Consider the following 27,152-nt stretch of genomic DNA (forward strand, 5'->3'; position numbering starts at 1 on the left):
TTCTGTATCACCTAGCAACAATGTCATGGTGTCCAGGAAAAGTGAAGGCTGAGCAGGCGGTGTTAAACCCCGTGGAGCTCCCACCCCCAAGCTTCTTAGCCGGCTACCGAAGTAACCCTTCAGGAGTACAGTGTCTGCAGGCTGATCTAGGAGGAAAACACTGCGTGAACATGAGTCTGACTGGCTTTGAAGCCTTCTGTTGTTGTACACACACATACATCCCTCAAAATACCATCATCTGTCTCTGCTCCCTAACAAAGTGGAGTTTGTCACTGAAACACCAACCTGGAGTAAAGCAGGGAATATCTTGCATTTTTTGAGAAACCAGAGCCAAAATCTTCTGCACTACTATTTCAGAGGGACCAGGTAAGAGATTTTTACCTTTAAGTCTTGAATTCAAGTCACACAGTAGATTTACTTTGGCTGTTCTATGATTCTCTCAGCTTTTTTCCCTGTGTAGGAAGAATGACCAAAAATAGAGGATGAAAGTGGGGAACAAAACCACAACCCCTTAAAGCAAACTGAATCGTCTGACTGGATTTAAAAACCCATATAATTAATGTTTCTAAAACGAGAATAAAGATTTATATACTCTTTTTGGTGAAACTGTTAACTAGACTTTATACAAAACTGCCACAGCATTTGCAATAGTAATTATGCTAAAATACTTAGGACCTAAAACAGTTAAAAAGCTTGGTCATACAATTTTATGGAACATCGTATTAAGTAGGACTTACATATGGATGAATTGTTATTTTCCATAAACATTTATTAATGTAAAGAATAGTTTAAAAGCAATTCAGCAAGGTTGTCTAATAATTTTGGGGGTTTTTTTGGTGGTTTGGTTTTGTTTTATTTTGGTTTTTTTGTTTTTGGGTTTTTTTTTGTTTTTTGTTTGTTTTTTTTTTAAATTCTCACAAAGCATATGCATTTCCTGAACACTGCAGCCACTGGATCTTTTCAAACCTTATTCTGATTGTAGAGCAACTGATTATCAAATTTCTGCCCCTGATTTAGGTACATAAAGTGACTTTTTAAACTTCTATTTTTAAACTAAGTAATTTAGCTAAATCACAGTCTATATTCCCAGTTCTTATAGCTCTACCCTCAAACTCTGAATTAATTTTTTTTTTTTTTAGGCAGCTGCCTATATTGCTCAGTCTCAGGAACAGACAAAGTATTTCAGCAGTAGTCTCATCGCAGCTGAACACAGTGACACTGGTATAGTCTCCTTATTGCTCTTAAAGGATTTCTGGTTTATTTAATCTGCATAAGTCATATAAAACTTAGTTAAATATGTTTCTGTAACTATTTGTGAGAACCTTAAGTAAATTGTATGCATTTGTCCATTCTACTGGAAGTTGCTCTTATTTGTCACTGGGAGCTGTTGCTTATTGGCCTGCTTTTTATTCCATATGCATGCTCTTTTAAAAACAATACTGAATCAGTCCTTATCACGTGTGAGAATGTTGCAAACTTTAAAATACATATAAATGAGCAGAAATTAAAGATAATGTCTCCTAAACACTTATTTATTCATATATTATTGATTCTGTTTATTATATATATCATCTATAGGTAGACTATATGAAGATAAATATATAGGCTATAAGTATGCATTTTCTCACTATAGTCATCTGCATGTATGATGGGGGACAAAGATGTCTAGAACTGTGCGAGAAACTAGCACAGATTTTCAAGGAATCCAGAGTCCTAGGAAGAACTTTCTAGCTACAGAGGCCTTATGCTTCTACAATTGCTAGCCTAGCCCACATCTTGAAAGTATGATCAGCGCAGAAGCTACAGATCTTAAATGGGAATGCCCTTTTCATGTATGTCATGGTTTAGAGAAAACTCAGCTTAATGGAACAGTAGGAGAAGGTAGCATATTAGCAGTGAAAAGAATAGATCACTCTGCTATAATCATCACAGAATCCTTACAAAAATTTTTTTAATGTCCACAGAAAAAAACCCTCTTGCTGTACTTCCAATTTAATCTTTAACTTCCTCTGCCTTCTGATCTCTGAAATGAATGTAGCGACCACTCAGACTGGGTCTTAATACAGCTTACCTCAGAAGTAATCAAAATTAATTCCAAAATGGCTGGAAGGTTTGCACCGTAACTCCTAGTAAGAGCTTCCACACCAGCAATAAAGGACAACAGGTCAGCTCTCTGTACAAGGAAACAAAATATCTCAAGACATTAAAACACGCTTGTACAAAATCGTCATATAAAAAATGTCCATAAGCATACGAGGGGGAGAGCAGGTGGCAAAAAAAGTGCCCAGATTACATAAAGAAAGAAGACTGAGAAAAATAAAGACTATTTTTTCCATATGCAATATATTTAAAATAGGTCTGACAAATTATACAGCTGGTACTGGTACACAGGACAGATAATGAAAGACAAATACGTAAGCAAGAAAAAAAAAAATTAGTCATAGAACACTGATAACATACTACTAGATATCCTTCAATACATCAGACCAGTCATTGTAAAGATTTTAAAAACTGCCAAATTACTAAGGCTTCTATGCACACTGTTATGCTAAATGATTAATTTTAATCACTTCTCTCTCCAACCATCAATCTTAATCAGAATGTAACAACACTGTAGATGAACATGCAAGATCCCTCAACTTAACTTTGGGGTTTTTCTTCCTGTCAACTAGATTTATCTCTTTATACCCAACTCCTGTATGTAAACCCCTATTAATTCAGTCTTCAGATAAATGCTAACATTTTAAAAAGCCAGGCCTCACAATAAACACACAGCATATCTCAAGTCTGTTGTAATTTATTTGTGAGTTATTCTCAGGTAAAGTTACAAAACATTTTAATGTCTTGATAAGAAAATAAAATTTAAATAAAAATACATTCAACAATACATCATTATAATACAAATTAAATCTAATGATAATTTACAATCCTAACAGAACTAATTACTGAATAACATCATCTTTCTAGACTAATCAAAATGAAGGCAACTTTTATTATTAATAATCCTACTTGTACCTAATTAAATTCTAGAACATCTACTGCATTTTAAAACATTATAAAATGAGAAATCAAATCTTAATGGTCACAAATATTCAATGGCCTTTGTTTTTTTTCCTAGATATTCCAGTACCAAAGCAAAAAAGTGCATATTTTAAAAAAATGTTGCAAGAGTATACAATTTTTCATAAATTTGACTTTGAAAACAACAGAAAATGGCTCCAAGGAACAGACAATTTGCCACAGGGTTAATCCATATACAGCAAAACCTAACTTTGACACTCAACCACATTCAACTTCGTTTAATGGCAGCTTTTTATTAACGGCAATTAATCAGACCCACTTTACCTTGGCAAAACACATTTCTTGGCATTGCTATATTTCCCCCCCGCCCCCATTTCAACTGCTGGCAAATAAAAGTCCCTTAGAATACATCAAATGTGTGAAAAAGGAAAAGGCAAAAACAGCTGAGTTGATTAAATGATTATGACATTGCAGACACTAGTATTGAATCCCGGATATTCTAAAATAGTTTACCTGGTATTAAACCAAATAGTTGTTCTAACAAGTTACATTCATTCCAAAAGAGATTTTAATCCTGTCTTGCCAACTTGCTTCTATTACAGAAAGCCTCCCTACAGCAGTATAATAAATGTATAGTAATTTAAACATATTACAGTTTCAAGCATTGTGGATTTCTATTCTATTTGTAAGTTACATTCCTAATTAATTTGGCCAAATCATGATTGTAAAAAAAACCAACAAAACAAAACAAACCCAAAAAACCCAAACCCAAAAAACTCTCAGCAAAACAACAACAAAAGACCCCACAGCAAATGCTCCAAAAATAAAAGTACCACGTATTTATTATTAAAAATAATATTCCAAGGAGTACCATTGTATTTAATACTGATGAAGCAAAGTTGCCACAGTAATACCTTTGCTTCTTCCTGGTTATGTAAATGTATGTTCTTTCAACATAAACTTAACTTCTCAGATGAACTTAACTGCTCAGATGAAGTAAGCAAAAATTAATCTTGCTAAAGTCAAGGACGCCAGTTTAAAATTGTGTTCAGTGGCAATATGAATCCATGTAACTAAAGATACAAAAATATTCACTGAAGCATTGCTTAAAGACAACAGAATGTTGATCATTCAACTGATCATAACAAGCAGATACTACAAAGTATCTAAAAATAATCTGGGATAGTCCAGATATCTAAAGTGCTTTGAGTGATTATAGTAGAGATTATTTATCAGATTTGTAGTCAAAAGGTGAGCTGGACCTAGTTATTACCTTTTATAAAAAAAAAAATCATACACGGGATGATGTAAATTCATCAGTACTTAACCACAACCTGTTCACATTTAAATTTTCATATCTGTCGGCAAACTTATTTAAAAAGAATGTTGCTACCCTGCATTTCTTTTTAGATTAAGAAAAAATATGTACCTTAAAAAATCCTAAAGAAAATAGATAGTGGTCTAATGTCACTCCATATATTACTCACCCCAAATGTAAACAAGAGGTACAACATAAGTTCCCTGATTTCTTCTTCTTTAGTACTTAAAAACATAACTAACACTGGGATCTGCTGTCCAGATTATTTGCAGCATACTGCATGATTTTGTAAGACTTCAGCTGTAGATAAATCAAGTCCTGACAACACCTAATACAAGGAAAAAAGTCAAATGAATCGTGGGTGAAGCTTCAGATCTTTTCCATGTCATTCATCTTGGGATTTCTATTTCAAGATCCATATCAGCAGGGCAGGCACTCATGGTGAACTCATGCAAGTTTGCAGTGTATATATTGAGAGATGTAATCCAACCCACAAATGCCGTGTGGATTTTCTTCCATTAAACAGCTTATTTGTTTAGAAAGTTCTTTCCAATAAGACAACAATGGCAAAATAACATTTAGATTTATTCACACCTGTTACTTCAAGAACCCGGAACTTCAAGTTCTTCAGTAAAATGAGAATAAACCTTAAGACCAGATTTCCAAGTAGATACTCTTCTATTAAATATTAAATAGATTGTCAACACAACTAGCATTTACGTTCATTCTTAAATACTTTGTAAAAATGCATATAACGAATTAAAAAAAAAAACAAAACCAAAACAAGACCCCAAAACACTCAAGAACATTTCCAGTTTCTTTTTTCATCCAAGTGTGACACAGTTTGTTTTGGTTAGGAAACTTTTCCAACAATTGGATTTTCTCTGAAAAAAAAAAAATATTATATGTAAATATTTTTAAGGTTAACGTTTGCTTTCTAGTTCTCATCATACAATTTTAATTTATTAAGCAAACATATATTTTGCATAATTTCTACCACTACTTGTGAAATTTCATGGTTTGTGGAAAACCTCACATACTTTCAAGTGAGACCTCCTAATCAAAGTCAATTTTTCTACACAACTTGGGTCAAATACTAAACTAGGCAAACCAAATTGGGGTTTGAGCACTCCTTTTTTCTGGTGAAACAAGCCTTATTGATGCAAACAAGAAATCAGAAAACTTGCTAGTGGTGTTCCATAGATATCAGCTGGGATTGAAGAGAATTGAAAGAATCTGCTCTGGAACAACAATGTACCCAAAGAACAATTTTTTTTTTTTTTTAACTTCACCCAAAATAGTATTTATCATTGAGTGTGGTGAGTGAATTAGAAACAGTAAATACACTGCATGAAAGATATGTTTCTGTAGTTTAATTTTTACAGTTTTATATAACTTGATATTTTAATTATTTCTTAACTGAAAAAAAATTAGAAGGCAGGCAGACAGTTAGGAATAAATTTTGTGTGCACTTCAGATGTTAAGTTGTAAGGAAACAACAGTCATTGCACCCGCTTATGGTAATCTCAACAGGAACACAGATGAATCCCACACCAGAGGAACTTCTTGTATCCCCTAATAACCAGTAAAAAGCTGCATTAGTACAAATGATGCACCTTATTTTCTCCACGTTTCTATTGTCTAAATCTATCTTTAGCTTAATTATCTCTATATGAACAAACCTGGCCTTGTTCTACGATTTATTTTTTCAAAAATACACATTTATATATGTCAAAATGACATAAGATACTTACTCACTACCATATTTAGCACTAGATGATCTCTTCTTTCGGTATTTTTCATGTGATTCATTCAGCTTTTCTACTGTATCTATTATCTGTTTAAGTGTATGAAAAGTCGCTACAGAGTCTTCAATTGTGAAGTTAGAATAATCATCTGGTTCTTTCCGTGGACCTTGATAGACTGCTATACTTCCACAAGCCTCTACAAAAATCACCACAATTATCCCAATTAGAATTTTGATAATTAACAAACAGACTCTTACATAAATAGTGATTCCGAAATTCGAAATGTAAAGTTACTCCAGCTTGTACATAAAATGGGTTAAGACAAAACCAGGAGACAGTATCAACTAGATGTATTTACAGTTCTGTGGCTTGTTCTCTGCTGGTTGTATTCAGCACCTTAGGCATCCAGCTCTCTCCTGTTCACATGAACAGAAGACCAATGCTTTCTTGCAACTCAACCATGTTCAACAGAATTCATAATCAGGAAAAGGAGAGCAAAGACACATTTTATATATGCAAATTCAATTAGAACAATGTGCATGCCTGATGTCTACTGTAATGACATGATTGAAGAATGTCAGATGCATAGCACTACGAAGACAAAAATATAATCTATGTCTCTACTCTCTATTATTTTCAGGTAAATTGTTAAGACATCAAACTGGCGTTATGGGCCTAAAGAATTAGAGCTGAATAACACCAGTCTAATTCTTGTGAATTATTATTTGAGTACCTTCCAACTTCTGTAGTCTAGACATGTTGATAGTGAAAAGTGAGTAAATTCTTTCTGTCTCTCTGTCTCCATCAATCTCAATCTGAGTATCAGCAGGAACATCTCTAAGAGGTGAAAGAAGAGACAGGTAGTCAATATAAATCATTCTTGAAAGGTTTGAAAGCAAGTAAAAACTGATTCTGTTTCAATATACTTAGCCTTTTAATATGTCGACCACTCACAGACAGCTTCACAATTGCTATACAAAACTTAGTATTTGTTGGAAGTGTTCTATAGAAACAGGCATATACAGTTTTGAAGGCAATGAATACAGCAATACTAAAAATTGCTTTTCCCAATAGAATTTATGATTCAGTATATCAGGAGAAAAATATTTCAGCAATATCAAAGTAAGGTTAATTGTTACTAAATGACAATTAAACATTTCTTTTAAAATCTACTATACTTGAAAGGTAACCAGAACAGAAGCACAAGATACATTCCTAAACCACAACAGTTAAAAAAAAACCAGAAAGACAAAACTAACCAAAAGTTATTTAGCAACAGGAATCTTTTGAGCTGTTGACAAACCTAATGTAGGAATGAACTGAGTTACATGGAAAAAGTATTATATATATTTTCAGAAAGTTATCTTGTAGGACTTAAACTGAATTTTAGAAGACTGACTGAGATCTTTAGTCTGTAATTTATGCAACCTATCCAGTTAAGGATAAATTTATTTCTAAAAAACATCAGATCATTTGTTTGTTTTCAGAAATCCACAGCTTAAAGAAAGGCATTAATGCATTATAAGACATTATTAATTTTCCTGAGATACCTACAAAAACCAAATGATTTGCCAGAATCTACATCCAAGATTATTAATCTTATTTTCTTAGTACACCGTGTTTTAAAATATGTGAGGTTCAAATAAATAAGTGACTGTATAAAACAAGACAATGCCATTAGGGAAAGAGACAGACCTCCAGGCTGAGCCCTCTGCAGCAAGATATTTAAATTACTTCATACAGATGATCTAAGCATGGCATGTTTCTGCATTCAGCATGGCATCTGACTAAACCTGAGCTATTAAATCTGTTATTCTGCATGGAAAGAAATCAGCCATTCCATATTTCTGATTTACATGCTGAATTGGTTACCTGCACTTCATATAGTGGCTGACAAAATAATAGACTTGGTAAAATCCAGTACTTTGGGCCTTATTAGTAAGGCATGTTTTTAGTAGCGTAACTTGCTAAAGTAGACAGGGAAAGCCTTGCCTTCAGATTTTCAAGTTGTATAGTGAATCATACATTATTTGTCCTACAAAACGTATGTATTTTCATTTGAGAAGCAACTTACGCAGTGCAACGAGCACAGCCCACTGTGTTCTCTAATGTAGCCTTGCAGCAAAGCCAGTTCCCATTCAGAAAAGCAGAAGGATGGTAAAAACTAAGCCTCTTCTGGTTGCATCTTGTTACCCGGCAAAGAGCTTCTATCCACTCACTAGCTTCTACACAGTTATTTGCTTGGATATAGAGCGGCTTTTCTCCATGTAGTACTTGAAACATCTGTAGAAGGAATGTAACATTATTCTGCTCAATTAAAAAAAAAAAAATCCAGTTATTGAGCAACTTTGAATATGTCAAAATAGATTTCAAAGCTCAGGCAATTCAACAAAGCCAAATTAAGACAGAAGGTGAGATAAGGGAGAAAAGACGACTTTTCACCTCTTTCATTTTACTACACAGCCCTATTTAGAGGAAAAAAAAAAACCAAACCAAACAGCTGCCTGTGTTCTGCCTACATTATTTTCTCATGCAAAAAAGAATCCTTAAAGAATTAGAACATGATGCATTTTCTGCCCTCTTCTTTCACGTATCTCTAAATGTGACCTCAGACTTCATATCCTGAGAGTAACAGAAGATTTCCAGAAGTCTCTCCTTTACCCATCCTCAGCCTAAGTAACAGCTGTACTTTTATCACTGCCTCAGAATTTCTGATTGAAATAACAATAGAAATACTGATGTGTTACAGGTCCAGAATGAGGTTGTAAGCACAGACAACTGTCTCAGCTAATGAAGGTATTGTAGGAAGTTCTCATCAAAAGGAATAAATGTATGTTTGGTAACATCACATTTCTAGTAGAATGTAATATAATACATACTACTAATAGCTTACATAAAAGTGCTTTGTAATAAGGTCACAGTAGTTTTAACCTTCATTCCAGAAATGGGGGGGGGGGGGGCACACAAAAATCATAAAATAAGTCAGAAAAGTTGGTGCAGAGATCCAAATCTCCAGGTTAAGTTCCATGTTCAGAGTACTCGGAAATACTGTGTACAGCTTTTTATTCCTGATCCAAAAAAGACTTTTTGCTGAAGTGTTTAGTAATAGTGTTTTAGTAACTCTATAAGCTAATTGTAATCCTTTATTTAAAGAACACATCAAGAATTACATATAAACTATCTTTTGACTCACATTTTTCTTGTTGAAGGAGTTCTCATCAAGTTTCTCCACTGCAAGAATGTTTTTGATTGGAATAGTGAAAATTGGTTCTTTATCTGTAAAAAATTGTAAACAGATGAGTGAAGCGATTATTAAAAAACTGTTTTATAGCCTCAGTGCACTGATACTGTAGGTCAAGTTCTCAAAAAGTGCATTATTATTGAGAAAATGTACACGAATCAGAAGCATTTGGTAATCGGGGCAAAGGTAACTAAAACATATCATGTGTACTTTAGGAAAAGAAAAAATTTGTGCATTTTAAAAAGCACAAATCAGATGCAAACACTTAGAAAATATTGAGAAAATAAAAATAATTGTAAAATAAACAATTTACCTTGCTGTTTGTGGTAGGTGAATTCTCTACTTGTTAGACAGAACCACCGTTTCTTGAAATTCTTTTTACCAATCCGAGTCCTTCCCTGAGCTCTTTTGTACATTTCTCTGTAAAGACAGAATGAAATGAAATGCAACCATTAGTCTTCTGAAGAGCTTTCAAAACCATTTATTGAGATAACACACTATTGTTCATCATGCAGCAACGTAAAAATCTACTTCATTGTAGATTAAAAAAAAAAAAATCTATTAGTTGTTCAAAACAGCTCCTCAGGATAACCTCCCAATATGGTGATCGTGTACAGGGTTCCACAAACAGGAAAGGAGTTTAAAAAATATGGAATCCAGACTCTTGTTCATAGAGGTAAATTTGGAGAAGGTACTTATTTATTCAGATCCAGAACTCCAAATTTTCCCAAAATGGAGTAAGGTGGATCCAACCACAAGACTTTCTCTTTCCTGCCACTTTCTAAATGTGAATATACTTGCCCTTATCTGGATCAGAAACTGAATATAAATGAAATGATGCTGAACACGACTCAGTAGCAAGGGTAGACACTTTAAGTGTACTCACTGGCAACTATTTTTTTTGAGCAATAGCCATCCATTTATAATACAGATTAGCTTCCAAATTGCTATAACTAAGTGTTGATCCACTACAATTGGCTCCGTCATTTCTATTTAGTATTTTAATAAGAGGTACATTTCTTCCTTGTTTGAAATTTGGATGCTCGTTTCACAGAAGAATCTTTACTTGCTATGAATCTGCTTCTCAGGTAAATACAAGTATTTTTCCCCATAAATTTTGTCTGAATTACTTCATCAGCTATTCTTGATCAACATTAAAAAAGAGACAGTTCATTTCTTAGAGTGATTTTCACCTCAATTTTTATAAAAGCATTTATCATTTACTGTTAAGTATTCCAATTACGGGGTAATTTTTTCCCCTACTTTAAAGGCAGAACATTTAGCTGGCCAGGCTTAAGCAGCACTCAAAGTAATTTTAAATTAAATTAATACGTTCTTTTAAAATACACTTTCACAATCCTGAATAAACCATCACAGAGCACACACTGAATTGTAACAGAAATGCAGACAGGCTTTAACAGGTTTGGAAAAAATAATTAAAAGCATCTCAAAAGTACTTAAAGGATGAGTTATGAAAGTTTACAGCTGTTGGTTTAAACCAATTCTGTAAGCTAACAGAATTATCACAAATTACAAATATCATAATTCATACAGTATATCAAACATTTTAATAAGCATTAATCTGACATTGGCATTAATGAAAAAACAGTGACATCAATTCTGCTTTGCATGATGTAGATTCAAGATGTATTTACCCTTCTTTTAGATGTACTGGCTCACTCAGACCACTGGGCTCTTTACTTTCAGTAGAGGAAACATCGTCTAGGAACTTAAGGAAAAATACAAAGGGAATATATACTATTCAGCAACACAGAACAACCAAAGGCTATTTTGAAAATATACATGCACAGTTTCTCCCGGAACAGAACAATTACTTTATGCAACAGATGAAATGAAAATATATTGCAGGGACTTGGAACAATGTAACAAGGGATACCCACAAGCCACACAAGATTTCTTTAATCAGTTCCTAAACAGCAGATCTAATAATGTCTGTTTCAAAAAATTTATATTACTTTTTTTTTTTTTAAACTGAATTAGCTTAGTCCACTATGTATAACTCTTGTGTATTCGATTGTGTGGATGTTTGGGTTTTGGGTTTTTTTTTGTTGGGTTTTTTTGTTTGTTTTTTGTTGTTTTTTTTAAACATCTGAAACTGACCACAATTTTTCTTTTTCTCTTTAGTAGAAAACTGAACAATAACATCACCTTCTAATAATTAAAGACTGATCAGTTACATCAACCATTAAAAAAAAAAAAAATCTAGTTGAAAGGTACCTTTTTAACAGATTCAGTAAATTTTTCTTCTTGAAATGCTTTGAAGAACTCACACATAAACGTCTCCTTGAAACTTGACTGAAAGAAAAAGTATATTGACATAAACAAACTTTCAAAGAATGCTGCCTATGAAATGAGAAATAACTTTAGTAGCCTTACAAGTTTGCTTTTGGTCAAACTTCCCCAACTCCCCAAAGTCTGGATGGCTTTTGATATAAGAGTTAATGTTCTAGAAGTCTGTGCATCCTAAAATAAAGAAACAAAATTCAGAAGTCACATTTTTTTCACAATTCCAGGTAAAACTTTGATTTAAAAATGAAAATGTCACAAAAATTATTATATTACACAATGTAGTAAAACTGACACATCCTCATTCCTTTTCTTCTTCTCCCAAAAAGAGGAAATGCATATGCGGTATTGTCCTCTATTAGCACTTGTGCTTTGTGAATATATGCAAATTTTATAAGCCACTGCACAGTGTTTAATATTTTACTTACTACCGCTAGAATTTAGTATTAGTACTTGGAAAAATATTTTTACCTATAAAACATCTCAAACCCCTCAAATCCTGTAATTGTTACTATACATCTAATGCTTCTGAACTACTCAAAACTTAATACTAAACATAATGAACTATTGCTGGACAAATGGTAGAAATTTTCATAATACAAAGTGAACTTAAAACTTTGTCTTTAAGGCTTTTGCCTCATTTCTTTGCTACCTCAATGCTTGCATTTTCGTACAGGATTATAAACATAGCCACAGAAAGGGGCCTTGCTGTTCCCTTTAAAATGTTTAACCCTCAAGTGATAAAATCCTGTAATCTTTTTACTCAATGAACTGGATAATATCAAAGGAACGAATTTGAGTGAGATTTTTTTTCCTTTTGAAAGCACAACAGCCTTAAGTAGATAAAATAAGTTAATAAAGATAACCTCTGGAGCAGAAGATTTCATACATATTCTGTATTTTATGTGAAAATAATACAGTATTTTTTTCTTATTTCCATATTCCTGTCTTTGAAGATTTTTTTTTTTTTATGCCTATCTACTTGACAATCTGAAAATTGAAAATGGAAGATTTGGCAACTCACTGCAACTAGTGGAGTCCAGAATAAATACACAGACCAACTATTGGATAACTCTATAACCTCTGTTTAAGACACAAACGGAAATATTTTTTTAAAAGTAAAAGCAACATCTGGATGTTTAACTTCCATGGTGGAAGGAACCAATGCAGTTTAGGCATATGCCTTAAAGAACCCTCAGTCATGTTGCTGTTCTAACAACACAGCACATTCCCAAAAAAGGTACAGTGTCTTTATTATCAATAGCTCTTCTACAGCATTTGAGAACACCTCATAAAGACTAAGAAATTTGATGCTTAAAGAACTGTGAATGTCTTAGTTCCTCTGGTGAGGTATAAAATTGAAAACTCAACCTAGAGACACTTAGTAATCTTATTTCCCAGTTATGGACCCACTGAAAGTAACTTAACGCCTTCCCAGATAAACAGATCTGACGGTTATGAGTAAAACAGAACAAAGCATCACAAAACTTACTGGATGGTGAGGTCGTAAATGAAAAGTATGAGGTGAGACTACGGCTACAGCAAAGAAACGAAGAAACACAAAGCTGCTCACTGCAGAATACTGTACATGAGGGTCATCTGCAGAGAAAAACCATGAAATGTAACATGCACTAAACTTAATAGGAAATAATGAAGACAGTCAAATAAAAATCCTTAAGAAGATAACATCAGAAGAGACATTTATATTTTAAAATAGAATAGAAAAATCAATGAAGTACATGAAATGAGAAAGGTGATCATGGTAAGAAATGTTTACTTATAATGGAGAGTTTATTTCTCTGAAGTTCTGTTCTCATAAAACTGGCTCATCAGCTCCACTACTAGGAATGATGAGATTATTGCAAGCATTTACATACACAGTGTTGATTAGGTACAGCTGTATGCATGTTGAACCAAAAGAGAAAATACTGTAGCAGTTGCCTTTAAACACTAGGGCTATCAGGTTTATTCACCCGTAAAGCTAATCACTGATCAACTCAAATACACCAATGCTGCACAACAAATGCAGTCAACACATATGAGCAACTTCAACTCCAATTCTGAGCTGCAACATAAAACCATGGTGTTTATATAATTTTGATGCTGTAAATGAGGATTTTCTCATTTAATATTTTGGGCATATTTACACCTTTATACTGGGAAATATTGTGGGATGACATCCTTACTCTAATGACCACTTCAATCTGATCTGTTTGGGAAGTTAGCTATTCTGAAAGGCCTGTCTTAACTAGAGGAATTTATGGCATCAGTTCCAGTGAAAAACATGAATCAGAGTAAGGCTCCAGATTATACCAAGTATATTCTTTCTTTGTAGCTTATTATATGACATTTCAGATTTTAACTGAGTGAAGTATAAGAGTATTTCAGACCCGCTACATTATTCCTATATTAAAACCATTCTGAAAGAATAAAACTGTTCTAATACTGGTCACATTACAAACGCATTAAATATTTTATATTATCCACCCTCCCCAAAACCACCCATAAACAGTAAAGCTGGACACTTAAGTTATGAATGTGCTAGTCATAGTTAACATAGTTGCAGTTCATGTAGTTAAGATGTAACAGCAACAGACCAGCTCTTCCAAGTATCACGTATCTTTCAACTAAATCACTTCCTGTATTACTTGTGCTTTTCTTCTAGTATCTCATATTTTTGTTGGTGACTTCTTATTTGCTGCTGTCTTGCAGTGTTTCTGACCTGTTATATTTTTCTATCAGAAAACAGAAAATTCTTGCTGACTGACTGCAAGGCTTTACTATAACTTACAGATTGACAGAAAAACAAATGCCTGATTATCAACGTAAAAGGTTCAGGGAACAGCTTTGGACAAGGCAAGAATTTTAACAATCCCCATATGGTAACTGCAGAAGTTAAGTATTTCACTTGGAACACCATTTTCAAAAGTTTTTAGAGAACACTTACTTGGAAATCTTTTGGCAGCCAGATGCCTCAAAGAATAAAAAACATCACACATTAGGGTAGGACAACTTATACTTGACCGCACAATTTCACTGAATACTTTGTCTACATAATAGCGTAGATTTTCCTGCAATTATGAAAAAAGGTATTTTTTTCAGACCATTAACATTTGCATTTCTATGTTTTTTCCTGAACACAAACAACACTACAATTCATATTTTCAAAACACTGCCTGACTATTCAATTATGTATTTTAGTACACTGCGTATTTTAAAAGCCTCATAATATTTATATAGGATTACTAGCGTTAAAAGATAGTTTAATGATATTCACTTACATTAAAGTACATAAGCAGTGTCTGGCAATATACAACTATCTATCAAAACCCGGTTTTGTAATCTGACAACAGCACGTTACAAGAAAGGAGCACTTCCCATGCATACCTAGTGAATGTTAATTTAGTTTGTTGCAGCTACTATTGCCTTAAATGTCATTCTCTGGTAACAGGCAAGCAGCAAGCAAAACTTCAATGAAAACTGTTAAAGCAGTTCTAATTAGCTACTTCATCATCTAGATGCCAAGTACAGAACATCAGGAATCACAACACCCAATAAATCGGTAAGGAGGGCTGTAATACTCTGTTTAGTTTCTCCTCCCCATCCCGTTTTCCGTTGGACTATTCCTTTGCTGTTTTCATAAATAGGGATGTGAAAATACCACTCTTCCATTGCTTACTCTGGAATTAAAGAATTACACTGTTACCATAAGCTACTCGTTTTCCATTTACACAGAGATGCTTTTTAAAATGTTTTTCTATCAGATTTTGAGGAAGTTTAAATTAGGAAAAACAGATTAGGAAACTCACCATGTTATTTTCTCCATTTTCCCCTTCTTTTAATCTGATGGGATCTATTTCACAGGGTTTAGGAGACTCACATATCTGAAACAAACAAACAAAACTACAGGAGTTCAATTTTTCAGACAGAAAGCATGAAAATGCACCTATTTAAAATCAGATTCTGTCCTAGATTTAGGGGTAAAACTCCAAATAGGTTCTAATGAGCCATAACAGCATGCAATAATCATCCTCACTTTTGTGTGTACCTTTTTACATGGATCAATTACATGAAGCATCATGCGGGTAAATTCTGCAATATGTTAGAGGCTGGAGCAATTGTCATTGACTGCTTATTTTCAAGCATCCGGAACATAAATAACAAAAAGTAGCTCCTCCCACTGAACTTAACCAATTATTGCTCAATTTAACTTTCCTCTAGAATTACCCCAAGTGAGTGATTACTACCACACAGGGAGCTGTAAGATGAATGCCAATCAAAGAGACAGGATACCGCAGGGGGCTAAGTGTCCTGAAAACAGTTTCAGTAGGATAACCTACCTCATCAATAACAGGTTTCAAAGTAACCTTTAGGTAGTGCTTCCCCACTATTTTCATCATTTCATCTACACACCGAGTTGCTAACGAGTTGCCTCTGAAGACTGTGTTTGCTTCTCTGTAAGAAAAGAATAGGTTTTATTTGAACAGGAAAAAATAAGAAGCTTGGTTACAAAATCTGATAAAGTATTAATCTTGCTACTAAATAATTAATATTTTGAAAACATTTTTTCATATATTTCAGTCAGGAATTCCAGAAACTAGATACTCAGCTTGCAATGGTACTCAGGAGCAGGAATAAAAAAAAACAAACCCCAAGAATATTATTACAGATATTGCCAAAACCAAGAACATAACTAAAACCATAAGGAAAAGCCTAAGAAATTTTACACAAAGGTTATAATCCAGTGCTGAATATGAGAAAGAACAATTGGAGAAAGTTCCAAAATAATGCAGGCTTGTACCTCATCAATATACAGTTCTTCCTCCAGTAGTCCTGCTGAAAAAAAACCTTAGAGCTACAATAAATAGCATACTGCTACACTACACTGATAAACTCAGACACTTTAACCAAAACATATTTAATCTAGGGTTATACTTTTTATTCATTACAGCTGTTGAAGAAAACTGAAAGCCAGCTATGCAAAGCAAATCTTTCTAATCTGAGAGATTTAGTTTAATCTTTCTTTGTTACAGTTCAATTGTAACAGAAAGGAATGTGTGTACTAAAATGCAGTTTAGAAAATTATTTTCCATCAATCACCTCTTTCTACACAGTTAAATTGTCCACCTTACTTAAATCTGGAATAAGTCAGCTTTGAAATGAACCATTCTGTGGTGACAAAATCCCTTCCACCTCTCCACAGGACATGACTCGGCACCTCAGTGGCCACTACTGAGGTCTATTTAATTTCTCTCCTAACCACAGAGCTGCAAATTCACAGGCCATACACTGCTACTTGGAAAAACTCCTGTGCTTGCTACTTTCAAGGCATGCAGGAGGACACGTACTTACTTACACGGCATCTTTGCAGAAAGAGTACCCCTCACTTAAGTCACATACTAAAGGAAATGAGATAAGATTCTCAGTAATTTTAAAAAAGTACCAATCTAATGACCAGTAAAATTTGACAACTGGGCAAATTATGACATTTTCAAATAGAATCTATGTGCTTTTAGACACAACTCTAGACTGCTGGCTTGCTATGTTTAGCTGTATACTAGCTCTGAGAAAATTTTACAAAATTTTACCAAATAGCACATAATCATTAACTCTGACTCCCAGCTTTAATGTGATTTTAATGAATGCTTTTATAAACTAGCATTAAAAGATGAATGTATTCAGTCAGTTTTACAGAATGAGAGAAAGAAATTCGACATGCTTACTGATCAATGTTGTATCATGAAACCCTTTGAAACTCAAAGAATAATTTAAAAAGGCATGACATCACTAAACATGAAATACATACTGCGTGTCCTTCAGATCTAGTTCTGCCACTGCAGCAACAAATGGAACTAGCTTATGGTGGTGTAGCAACAATCGTACAAGAGGCAGAACAGCATCATACTTGTCTCGACAAACTTCACTCAGTATGTAGGCAGCAGATGCAGAAATCGGCTGTGAGAAAGCAGAATATTGAATCAAGAGTGAAGTAGTTAAATGTTCTTCATGTATTTGGCAAAGTACATATCAAATCTAACAAGACTACAGATATAGCTTCTTAAAAGAAAGTTTCGACATTTGCTGTATAACATGGCAATTAAAAAGTTTCCATTCTACAGAAATACTTAATTGAAATTTGGTATTATCAACGCTATACTTGACATTTAAGAATGAAATTCAGCATCTACTCACCCTTCGCATTCTCCCTAAAGGGTTAGAATATGGCTTTGTCACAAATCCAAGTAAAAGGCAGTATGCAATTGCTTTATAATAATGTCATATATCTTTATAGGACTTTTAAAACTATAATCAGAGCACATTAAAATACAGTTCTCACACTTCCAAAGTGTCTCTCACCATTCTACAGTTGAGAATTTCAAGACAAAAACTGATCAAGTTATTTCACTTAAGTTAAAAAACAGCTGCTGACTGCTGCTAGCTACATACTCAGCTCTTCTTGAATTCCAGTGAAGTAGTATTTGAGTATGGGCTAGCAAACATTTTAGTCACAGTCTGCTTCCTCTTTACCTTTCTTCTCCTCTGCCAGTACTTCACACTGAAGTGAAGAAAGGCTATAGAAGACCTAGGAATATAAAGCCTGGTTACTATAATTTGATTCCTGTCTCAATGCTATGCTAACCATCTACCACACTTCCCTCTTTGTCACCACGTCCCCATCAGAAATCCAGTCATGCTGATTAACATACTGGGGAAGACAGAAGCAATTCAGAAGAAGTGGAATTAGAAATCAATTCTGAAGCAGACCATTTTTGGTAAAGGTGATTATCTGCCCCTTCAGTGTCAATAATGCCCTGGAAAACCACTAAATCCAGGGGGCCAATAGCAGCCAGTGGGAGAAGACAATGTTGAAAAGAGCAACCAAGGAGAAGAAAGTATTTTATCTCTTCCAGTCACACAGCACAGGTTATTTCACTGTCTCTGCTGGTTCTTCTAAAATAAGAAGAAAATCTTCGTAGTTTGGAGCAGCAGTAAATGCTCTACAAGATGCTCATCTGGTTGTGACAGAAGTAATTTATGCAAAGGAACAAAAAAATTCCCTAGATATGCATAATTCACATTGTCTTATCCAGAACTGCATAATCCACTTTAAGTTTTCATTTTAAAAGAAATTTTCAACAAAAGTACCTGAACATCTGATGACTTTAGCAGCAAGTTTCTTAGAGAAGTGTAATATTCAGATGGAAGCACACAGTCTTCAGTATAACAAATATTTAATCTAAGCGATCCCAAATCATCAGTTTTAGAAGACTTGTTTCCATTTTCTCTTGGCTGAAGCAAGTACCTGAAAGCAACAGGGCAATTCTAAAATATTAGATTCACATTTCATTAATTTGACTAATTCTACAATAAAGCAAAGTATCACATTTAATTATTTCAGTATACATAAACTGAGTCCGAAAACTGGCAATAAAATTCATATAAAAAAAACTTGAGACACAAAAGAAAAAAGAGGAGCAGCATTTGATGCACCTTTAGCACATAATGAAACATTTATCTTCTCATCTCATCCTGAAGAGTGAAATAGGATACTTTTCTTGCAGCTTAACTGGGATAGCAGGAATAGTTAGAAATTATGTTGGACCTTCTCATTTCACATCTAGGTTATATTTAGGTGTTGGACATTGCAGATGGAACAGCTAGTGTGAAGAATTTAAACGGTCTAGTCTGAAACCAGTAAAAATACATAATATTAAGAGGCTGCATTCCTGATAAACAAGTAAGATTACAGGGAAAAAAATTGTGCCTTTTTCCTATTCTCAATACAAAATATATTCAGCAATTCTTCATTGGCTTTTGCTGTAGTTCAACTGTATTCCAACAGGAGGTGCAGCCCTACAAAAATTTTAACAGCTTTTAAGTAGTGTCACAGTATAGTTTCAATATTCAGCCCGATAAACTAAAATCATATCTTCAAATATTCTTTTACAATCATTTATATTTGTATTTCTACAATCAGAAGATCAGACTTTTTTTTTTTAATAATCAGATGCATTGCCCATGAAGGCATGCCAATATAAAGTAAAACCAATTTACAAGGAGAACCTCTACTTGACAGCATGACCCTTAGGCTTATTTTCCTAATATTTAGTACTAGCGATACTATTTTATCTACTGTACTTCAGCTGTATTCAAAAACATTTAGTATAAATTAATAATAGTATAAAGAATCAGTTATTTTTAATCATGGAAGTGTTTTGATGAGCAGATCACAATTGGATATGAGGATGTTCAATACAAGGTATGCCTACAAAGTATCTTAGACACAAACCTCTCTATCAATGCTTCAAGTGAACTAGACATGAGTCAGGTCAATTCAAAAAAGCTATACGACCACAATACACTGGTAATGAGTCCATGCTCATATAACCTTTCTCTTAGCAGGTTGCTAATGGAGGCATGTCATTATGTTAATATGTTCATACAGCTTTTGATCAGTTCAGAGAACTGGCAGAACAAGCCTGTGTCTGCAATACACCATGTAAAAAATTGAAAATACTGACACAAACATTTATTATGTTTTGGATCACATTCAAACACTAAGAATCAGAGTTCAACTTTGACATGTCCAAGACACTTGGAGCCTGAGGTGGGTATGTGGAGCAGACCCATAACGGTTCCTCGCGAAGACCTGTGTTCCATTTAGTTCCTATTTACCCACTTCCTTCATATGTATTTTCTACATCAATATGCGAGGGCTTCCTCCACTCTTTTCTCTGTACTGAAAGGTTCACTAAAAGCAGAATATGCTACACACTTTGAGGCATTCGAATCTGTTGTACTCATCGCTTCCTGCTGCTAAGCAGTTGGGACAGTAAAGGGGCTAGAGATTGGCTCCTGCTTGCAAGAACTTCAGAAGGGAGGTTGTTGCTATGTTATAAGCAGGTATCTGTCTTTCCTGAATTCCCTTCATACCTTACGCTTCCAGCTTTTAAACTTCTGTGCCTGCTCCCCTGAAATTACATTGGATTAGTTCCAGAAGATACTTTCTGAACCTCCCCAAGGGGAAGAAAAAAAAAAAAAAAAAAAAAAAAAAAAATCAGTCATTCTGGAAGTCTGAGTTAGGAATTTAATTACAAGTGATGCAATTCTGAGAAGTTCCACATTTGCTGGTTAGGCTGAAAAGCATACACAGATCACTAAAATACAGCAAGCTGACTGAAAGATAGCTACGCTCGGTCTTCCCTTTCTTCACTCTCTGCACGTTCCCTTCAAATGCACGAACTATTCTGTGGGAGTAGGCAGATGGGGGGAAGAGAAGAGCTGAATGTACCCTCTGGCTAGGTTAATTTATTGAGCAAGGAAACTCTCTAGAAAGACATTTTACCTAGATTAGAACAGAAGACATATTTTAATGGATAGTTAGAATAAAACATATCCTTTGCAAGGGAAGATCTGCAAGATAGAAGCAAATTCACTTCTAAGCCACCATTTCTCACCATGCTTGAAAGGAATCATTTCTTAACACCTTCACAGGAACTTTAATTTCTCCTAGAAAGACGTCTTGTACCAAATTTCCATTATTCCATAGGTCAACCCTGAAAATAAGAACATGGCTTAATTTTTTTTTCTCCCAGAGAGAAATAAAAATCTTCAAGTTAACAGTAACTGCCTTACAGCAATAATCCACATGCATGCAGGCAGGAAATGTTAGAAATCTCACTCCATTCTAATTAAATCAAGAAGAATCAAACGAGTGGCTTATTAACCCACAAAGAACAGATAAAGAAACAAACAGTGAGAGTTAGACTCGCAAACCTTGCATCAGTAAATAAAAGTGATACTGGCAACATATGGATTCTGAGCAGTCTCCACCCCCAAAACTGTGCACATTTCTTCTCAGGTAATTCAAGTGAACTTTTTAACCGATATATTTACATATCCCTATCTAATCGCTAAAATTTGGCACACTGCAATGCCACACCAACACATGCGCTTGTTTTCCAAACAGCAGCTCGTATGCTTACAACCTCAAAAGGAATCACAGACTCCAGACATGCACCTTGGGTTTTTTCTATTACTTCTTACCTCTCTGACATTTCTGACAGACAGCAGTTGTTAAGGAGAACAAACAAAATTAATACTAGATTTGTTGGGGCATCACTATTTTTCTAAATATATTTGCATCTATAATGAAACATACAATTCTAATTAAGATATTCATTAATCTAATAGTTAAAAATGCACATACCTAGTTAGTTCTACAATGGCTATTAAAACTAACTACTTCATTCTTCTGATGTCTGTTAGGAAACATACACTAGCCTTGACTTTTCATCATTCAGCAGATTTGGTGCATGTTATGTACATGAGCACAATAAAGAAAAGAAACTGAGTACAGGGGCTCTCAACTGTTCTAGCTACATAGCACAAATACTGACAGACCTGCTCTAAGGGTAAAGGAGCAGAAAAGGGGAATATACTTTGAAGTATTCTTTGCATTTGCAACAAAAAGATGCAACACATGTTCCTCTAAGAAGCAATGCAAAACACTAAGAATCTCATAGAAGAGGCTTTTCCCTCTGTTTTTATTAGAACAGCCAACTATATTTGAAACCATAGACTAGCATTAGGTATGCTGTTATCCTTCAGTACAAATTCTATTATCAATATTCTGCCCAGACTAATATATATTGATAGGACATCCTCACACCTCTTTACTCACAGGCATGGGAAACAAGTTTAGGCTGCTAGGTATACTCTACCACTATTCAGTTAAAAACAAAACCCCCCATCTTCAGTATGAAACACACTAAAAAATTTGAGTAATTTTATATGTTAGAAGGAGCTTTTCTACAAGTCTGATCAGTAATTCTCTGGAGTTACACTAAAATAAAACCTTTCTTTATTGTCTTGGTGATAAAATGTTATGATTTATTAATGATAAAATAAATCACTTTCTACTCTACATAACTTACCTGACTTCTAGTTTCTCAATATCTTCTTCTTCCACCTGAAACTGGGACTTTTTGGTGTAACTGCTGGACCTGGTTACCTGCAAGTAAATTCCTCCTATTAACACACTTAACTGTTGTATTATGGATGTCAAAAAACAAATAAATCCCTGCCTCTTTAACATTGGTAAATAGTTACTGTTCCTTTTAAAAAGGAAGAAGTTCCATTCACCAAACAAACTGCCTTTTGACAGAAAGCAGGTGAAAAATAGGTCAGGAAGGGTTCATGGTGGAGCCTGAAGAGGGCTAGCCAATATCTAAGGGAATTATAGTATAGCTCTACCAGGAAAAACAAGAAGGAAGTACGACATGGAACTGGCAAGAATTTATTTGGTTTCAGCATGAGCCCCAAGAAATCATTAAAGTTAGTTCTGAGATGTTTAAGGAAACAACACATAAGAAGTCCACTCTTCTTGCCCTAGTTATACCACAATTTTAACCTCTTATTTTAATTTTCCTTGTTTCTTGCCTGATTACATTCTCAGTTTAACTCCAATAAATTTTAAGTCATAAAGTTAACAGAGTGGTTTGGATCACGTTTTTATCCCAATATCTTACTTCCTAAGAAATTACATTCAGCATCTTGAGCGGGTCAACTGATACACATGCCATATGTTGATACTCTATACATAAGTATGGAACAATTTCTCACTCAAGTCCCGCAGCAGGACCAGGATCTATATAAACACAGTAAATTATAATACATTTGAGGCACATATATAGTTGTACCATTTCCAACTCTCAACTGAACAGTATAGTATGCTTACATGCAAATGTAGGTTTTATTACAGAGACAAATCAGATCAAAATTCAAACTTGTAATTTGGTTATTATATGGTAATTCATGTAGAATTGAAATCAAATCCTAAGTAACAAAAAAGTTAACATTTTTTTAATAAAATAATGAAATTAGCCTTTATTGGGTATAATTGCTACATTGTTTTATTAAAGAAATAAGTTTGTTTTTTTTTTTTTTTTTTAGCTTAATGTCTTGAAAATATTTAAATCAAATTCCACAGGATAGGTTAAAGCTCTCTTAGAATTCCTGATGGCAACAGATGCTATATAAAGTGACTCAAGGTAATGAATTACCTTCACATATGTGCCTGTGAGGAAGTAATTTTTCACATAGCAATTGAAGGGGAATGCTATTGTCTGGTAGTCCCCAGAAATGTAAGTTTGTCATTCACTTACATTTGAGAGGCTAGTAAAAGCTCTTCAATATGCTTGAAGAGAGCTTTCTGCATTAGGTACTGCTATGCAGCTTACTTAAAAATATTTGAAGGGTTGCATAAAATAGATAAACAGGCAGAATACCACACAAAAAGTTACCTCAAAATAAAATGTTTCGTTAAACTGCGGATTGCTTGTTTTCTTCTTTACTTTGGTCTTCTTTTGGTCATTCCTGTTCCAATGTGGTAAAATTTTTACCATAGACAACTTAAACACACAATTTTAAAGACATTCTATTGTCAAGAAGGACCCATGCATTTAAGTTAAAACGTTTTTTGTCATTTTAGAGATCACTTTGATCAGTGAAGAAAATGTTAAAATAAAACGAGTTCATCTTCACAATATAGTTTGGAAAGTTAAAATTTTAAGTGCTGTATCTAGTTAATCGTGCGTCTGTCCAGCCCAAAGTTTCTATTTCATTTCACAAATGAATATGACTTACACATATCAGGTAAAACAAATCAACAATTTCTAAAGCGTTTCAAACTTAAGTCTGCAGACAATTTCTTTACCCCTGCTTGCAGGTTACAAGCACAGTTTTTATTGTCTTGTTCAGCTGCCAATTTCTGCTTTTCCCACCCTTTTTTGTTGGGGAAATACCCACTACTTCTTTACAGACAGAGGCTTACACCAAGCCACTGAATGTTTCCTTTGGAAGGAATTGCTGCTAATGCTAGATACTAAATAGCATAGGGTCAAACAAAACAATTGCTCCCCATGCCCTTGTGTTTTATGTAATTTCTTTTTTTAATTTCACATATTTTATAAAAGAATACAGTCTTATTTAGTTAGTAAAGGGCTATGATAGTATAAAAATGCTTTCCAAAAGAAACAAACACAAAATGGGGGGGAAAAACAGATGAGGGAGAAGAAAAATTGTCCTAGACATCAACTAACCATTTTCAGGCGCTGGCCATCTAAATATTCCAACCATGGTACATGAGTCACACATGCATGAGATTGGAAAATCTTAACTAGGAACTTCTGTCAGATTTGCACATATATTCCTATACCAACAGGGTAAATATATTGTGGGGGACCAACATTCACCCAGTTCCACCTGTATCACAGGACTCAAACAGGAAATATATGTCAATTTACCTTCTTTGGCAATTAAGACCATGCTTCCTAGGTATAATGGTCAAATCTCCCCAGCCCTCTTAAAAAAAACCCAACCAACCAAAACAAAACACCCCACCCACCAAAAAACCCCAACCCAAACCTAAACAAAATATGATCATGTATTACCAAGGAGGAAAAAATGCCCCATTCATTCAGAGCTTATTTGGGGACAATCCTTCCAAAGTCTTTAAAACACGCAAGTTTGCTAGAAGACATTCTGGTAATATGCTCACAGTGGCAATTCTTCAGTACCAGAGAAAGTAGATGGACTTAGGTTTGGTGTTGCAAAAAGGAAACAACTGAAACCTAGCTTACTTTAGATGTTATTGGGCAGGGACTTACAGATAGTGAATGTGTGGGATACGGGATTTTTCTTAAATGAAAAACCCCAACCATTATTCAGGATTACTGATCAAAAAAAAAAAAAAAAAAAAAAAGGAGGCATGTAAACTGTGGGGACTTTTAGTAGCATCCTGAAGGTGCTGGCATTAGAAAGGTCTCACTAGAACCCCTATTCTCTTGCTTCCTCCAAGTTGCTAAACATTTGCTGCAAAGAAACTCATGCATTAAGAAAAACAGGGAACAGAGGAAAGCAGGTGAGCAACTATCTCATCCCATACAGGAATTTGACAAAAATTAACAGGAAGTACAGTGCAGATATCAAGAGTCCAGTACAAAACCTGAGAATAAAGAACAAACTGAGCGACAAGTGGTTCTTGATTAGTCCAGGCCATTCAGACAGACCAAACACCTTCACAATCTGAGAGTATGGTAGGGAAGGGAAGAGTACAGTAACAATGGAAGATGTGATATACGCAGAAAGCATTTTAAGATTTTTTCTAGATTTTAAGGACTTTGCTTAAAACCTATGGCTTTCTTTCCCCGTTTAAGATCACAGCATTTTAGATTCATTAATTTTATACTAAAATGTTACCTGGAAGGCCCCACAAGAGAGACTGTGGCGTAAGGGTCACAATTCTGTCCATTTATAAGCGGCAACCCATGGCACTCCTTTATGCTACAAGGAAAAGGCAATCAATAGATCAGTGAAGCAATGTCTTTGGCTTAAAAAAAACCCAAACAACAAAAAAAACCCCAACAATAACAACAAAAAAAACCCCAAACAACCCTTTCTTTTTAAAAGATTTGTTTAAGTTCTGCTGTATTACACACTAATATATATGTTGATCCAACGTAATGTACATACATGAATTAGATCATAATTACAGATCTCTGGATGGTAATACAAGGTAATACTCAAGTGTATAGTCAGGCTTAGGGGGGGCTCTGTGAGAACAAAATTCTTGGAATTGCTTCAATAACAGACATTCCAGTATCACACATGCATGGCAAAACCTTAAGTAAAATGTTAGGGGAAACTGCAGACTTCATTAACTTTTAAATTTGATTTCTCAAGGCCCACAAAAAGCTATTTGGCCTCATCCACATGGCAGCAACTACATTTGGAAGGCATTAAAATGGATTTAAATATTTTGTTTCGGATAAACTACATTCTGAGTTGAATAAGATGAGAAATGCAAAATCATATCCTGAAATGTTGTTTAAAATTAAGCATCCAAAACTATCAGTATATAGTCCTAGCACGTCTAGGTTCCATCCATACTATTCAGCCACAAAGAGAAAATTAGTTTACCTTCGAAATAGTATTTAAAGTTTATTTTCAAACTGTTTTCACAATAGTGCATGATCAGTGTTAAATGGCCCTTTAAAAAATACGGTTTTCTTCCATAATTCATACAGTAAGTTGTAAGCTGGTGTTTAACAGCTACATAGACACACTGTTCACCATTCCTGATGCAAAAGGGACGGGATGGTTCGAAAGTAATGCTCATGGGGACAGAGATACATTTTCTGGACCTTTCCTGAAGGCTTGCAATCTTTCTGAGTTACCACAGCAGCAGCACTACTAGAAACAGAGCTGGGTCAGCAAGCTGGCTAACCTTCAGATGCTGCCCACATATGAGTACTAACTAAAAACAGCTGGAACAACAAAAATAGAGAAAAAAGTTTGTAAATTTACAGCAGAAACCAGACTTTCTAGCAAAATGATGCTCTAATGTAGCCATGCACACTGTAGTATTAAGTCCAGATACATTCAGCAGATTACAAAATTTCATAAACAAGACACAAATGAGATCTGAATGTTATATTCCTGCTCTCTCTTTTAA

The 27,152-nt window shown here is 34.4% G+C and overlaps 1 protein-coding gene across 1 annotated transcript in view; it reads right to left on the minus strand.

Annotated features, from left to right (window-relative positions):
• Nucleotides 1-2,817: 2,817 nt before the first annotated feature.
• Nucleotides 2,818-27,152, minus strand: part of RASA2 (RAS p21 protein activator 2) — a 54,238-nt gene continuing 29,903 nt past the window's right edge. Inside the window, exons 6-24 of the mRNA XM_082319769.1 lie at nucleotides 25,898-25,981; nucleotides 23,941-24,013; nucleotides 22,573-22,649; nucleotides 21,094-21,192; nucleotides 18,782-18,938; nucleotides 17,442-17,590; nucleotides 15,976-16,090; nucleotides 15,445-15,519; nucleotides 14,583-14,706; nucleotides 13,128-13,234; nucleotides 11,726-11,812; nucleotides 11,567-11,644; nucleotides 10,984-11,057; nucleotides 9,642-9,748; nucleotides 9,281-9,363; nucleotides 8,162-8,370; nucleotides 6,821-6,924; nucleotides 6,094-6,283; nucleotides 2,818-5,223 (exon numbers count right to left, since the gene is read on the minus strand). Of these exons, the coding sequence (XP_082175895.1) occupies nucleotides 5,193-5,223; nucleotides 6,094-6,283; nucleotides 6,821-6,924; nucleotides 8,162-8,370; nucleotides 9,281-9,363; nucleotides 9,642-9,748; nucleotides 10,984-11,057; nucleotides 11,567-11,644; nucleotides 11,726-11,812; nucleotides 13,128-13,234; nucleotides 14,583-14,706; nucleotides 15,445-15,519; nucleotides 15,976-16,090; nucleotides 17,442-17,590; nucleotides 18,782-18,938; nucleotides 21,094-21,192; nucleotides 22,573-22,649; nucleotides 23,941-24,013; nucleotides 25,898-25,981 (2,023 nt within the window). The 3' untranslated portion in view covers nucleotides 2,818-5,192. The remainder of the gene's footprint in view (nucleotides 5,224-6,093; nucleotides 6,284-6,820; nucleotides 6,925-8,161; nucleotides 8,371-9,280; nucleotides 9,364-9,641; nucleotides 9,749-10,983; nucleotides 11,058-11,566; nucleotides 11,645-11,725; nucleotides 11,813-13,127; nucleotides 13,235-14,582; nucleotides 14,707-15,444; nucleotides 15,520-15,975; nucleotides 16,091-17,441; nucleotides 17,591-18,781; nucleotides 18,939-21,093; nucleotides 21,193-22,572; nucleotides 22,650-23,940; nucleotides 24,014-25,897; nucleotides 25,982-27,152) is intronic.

This window comes from Platalea leucorodia (assembly GCF_965183815.1).
Source record: "Platalea leucorodia genome assembly, chromosome: 8".
Taxonomy (NCBI): domain Eukaryota; kingdom Metazoa; phylum Chordata; class Aves; order Pelecaniformes; family Threskiornithidae; genus Platalea; species Platalea leucorodia.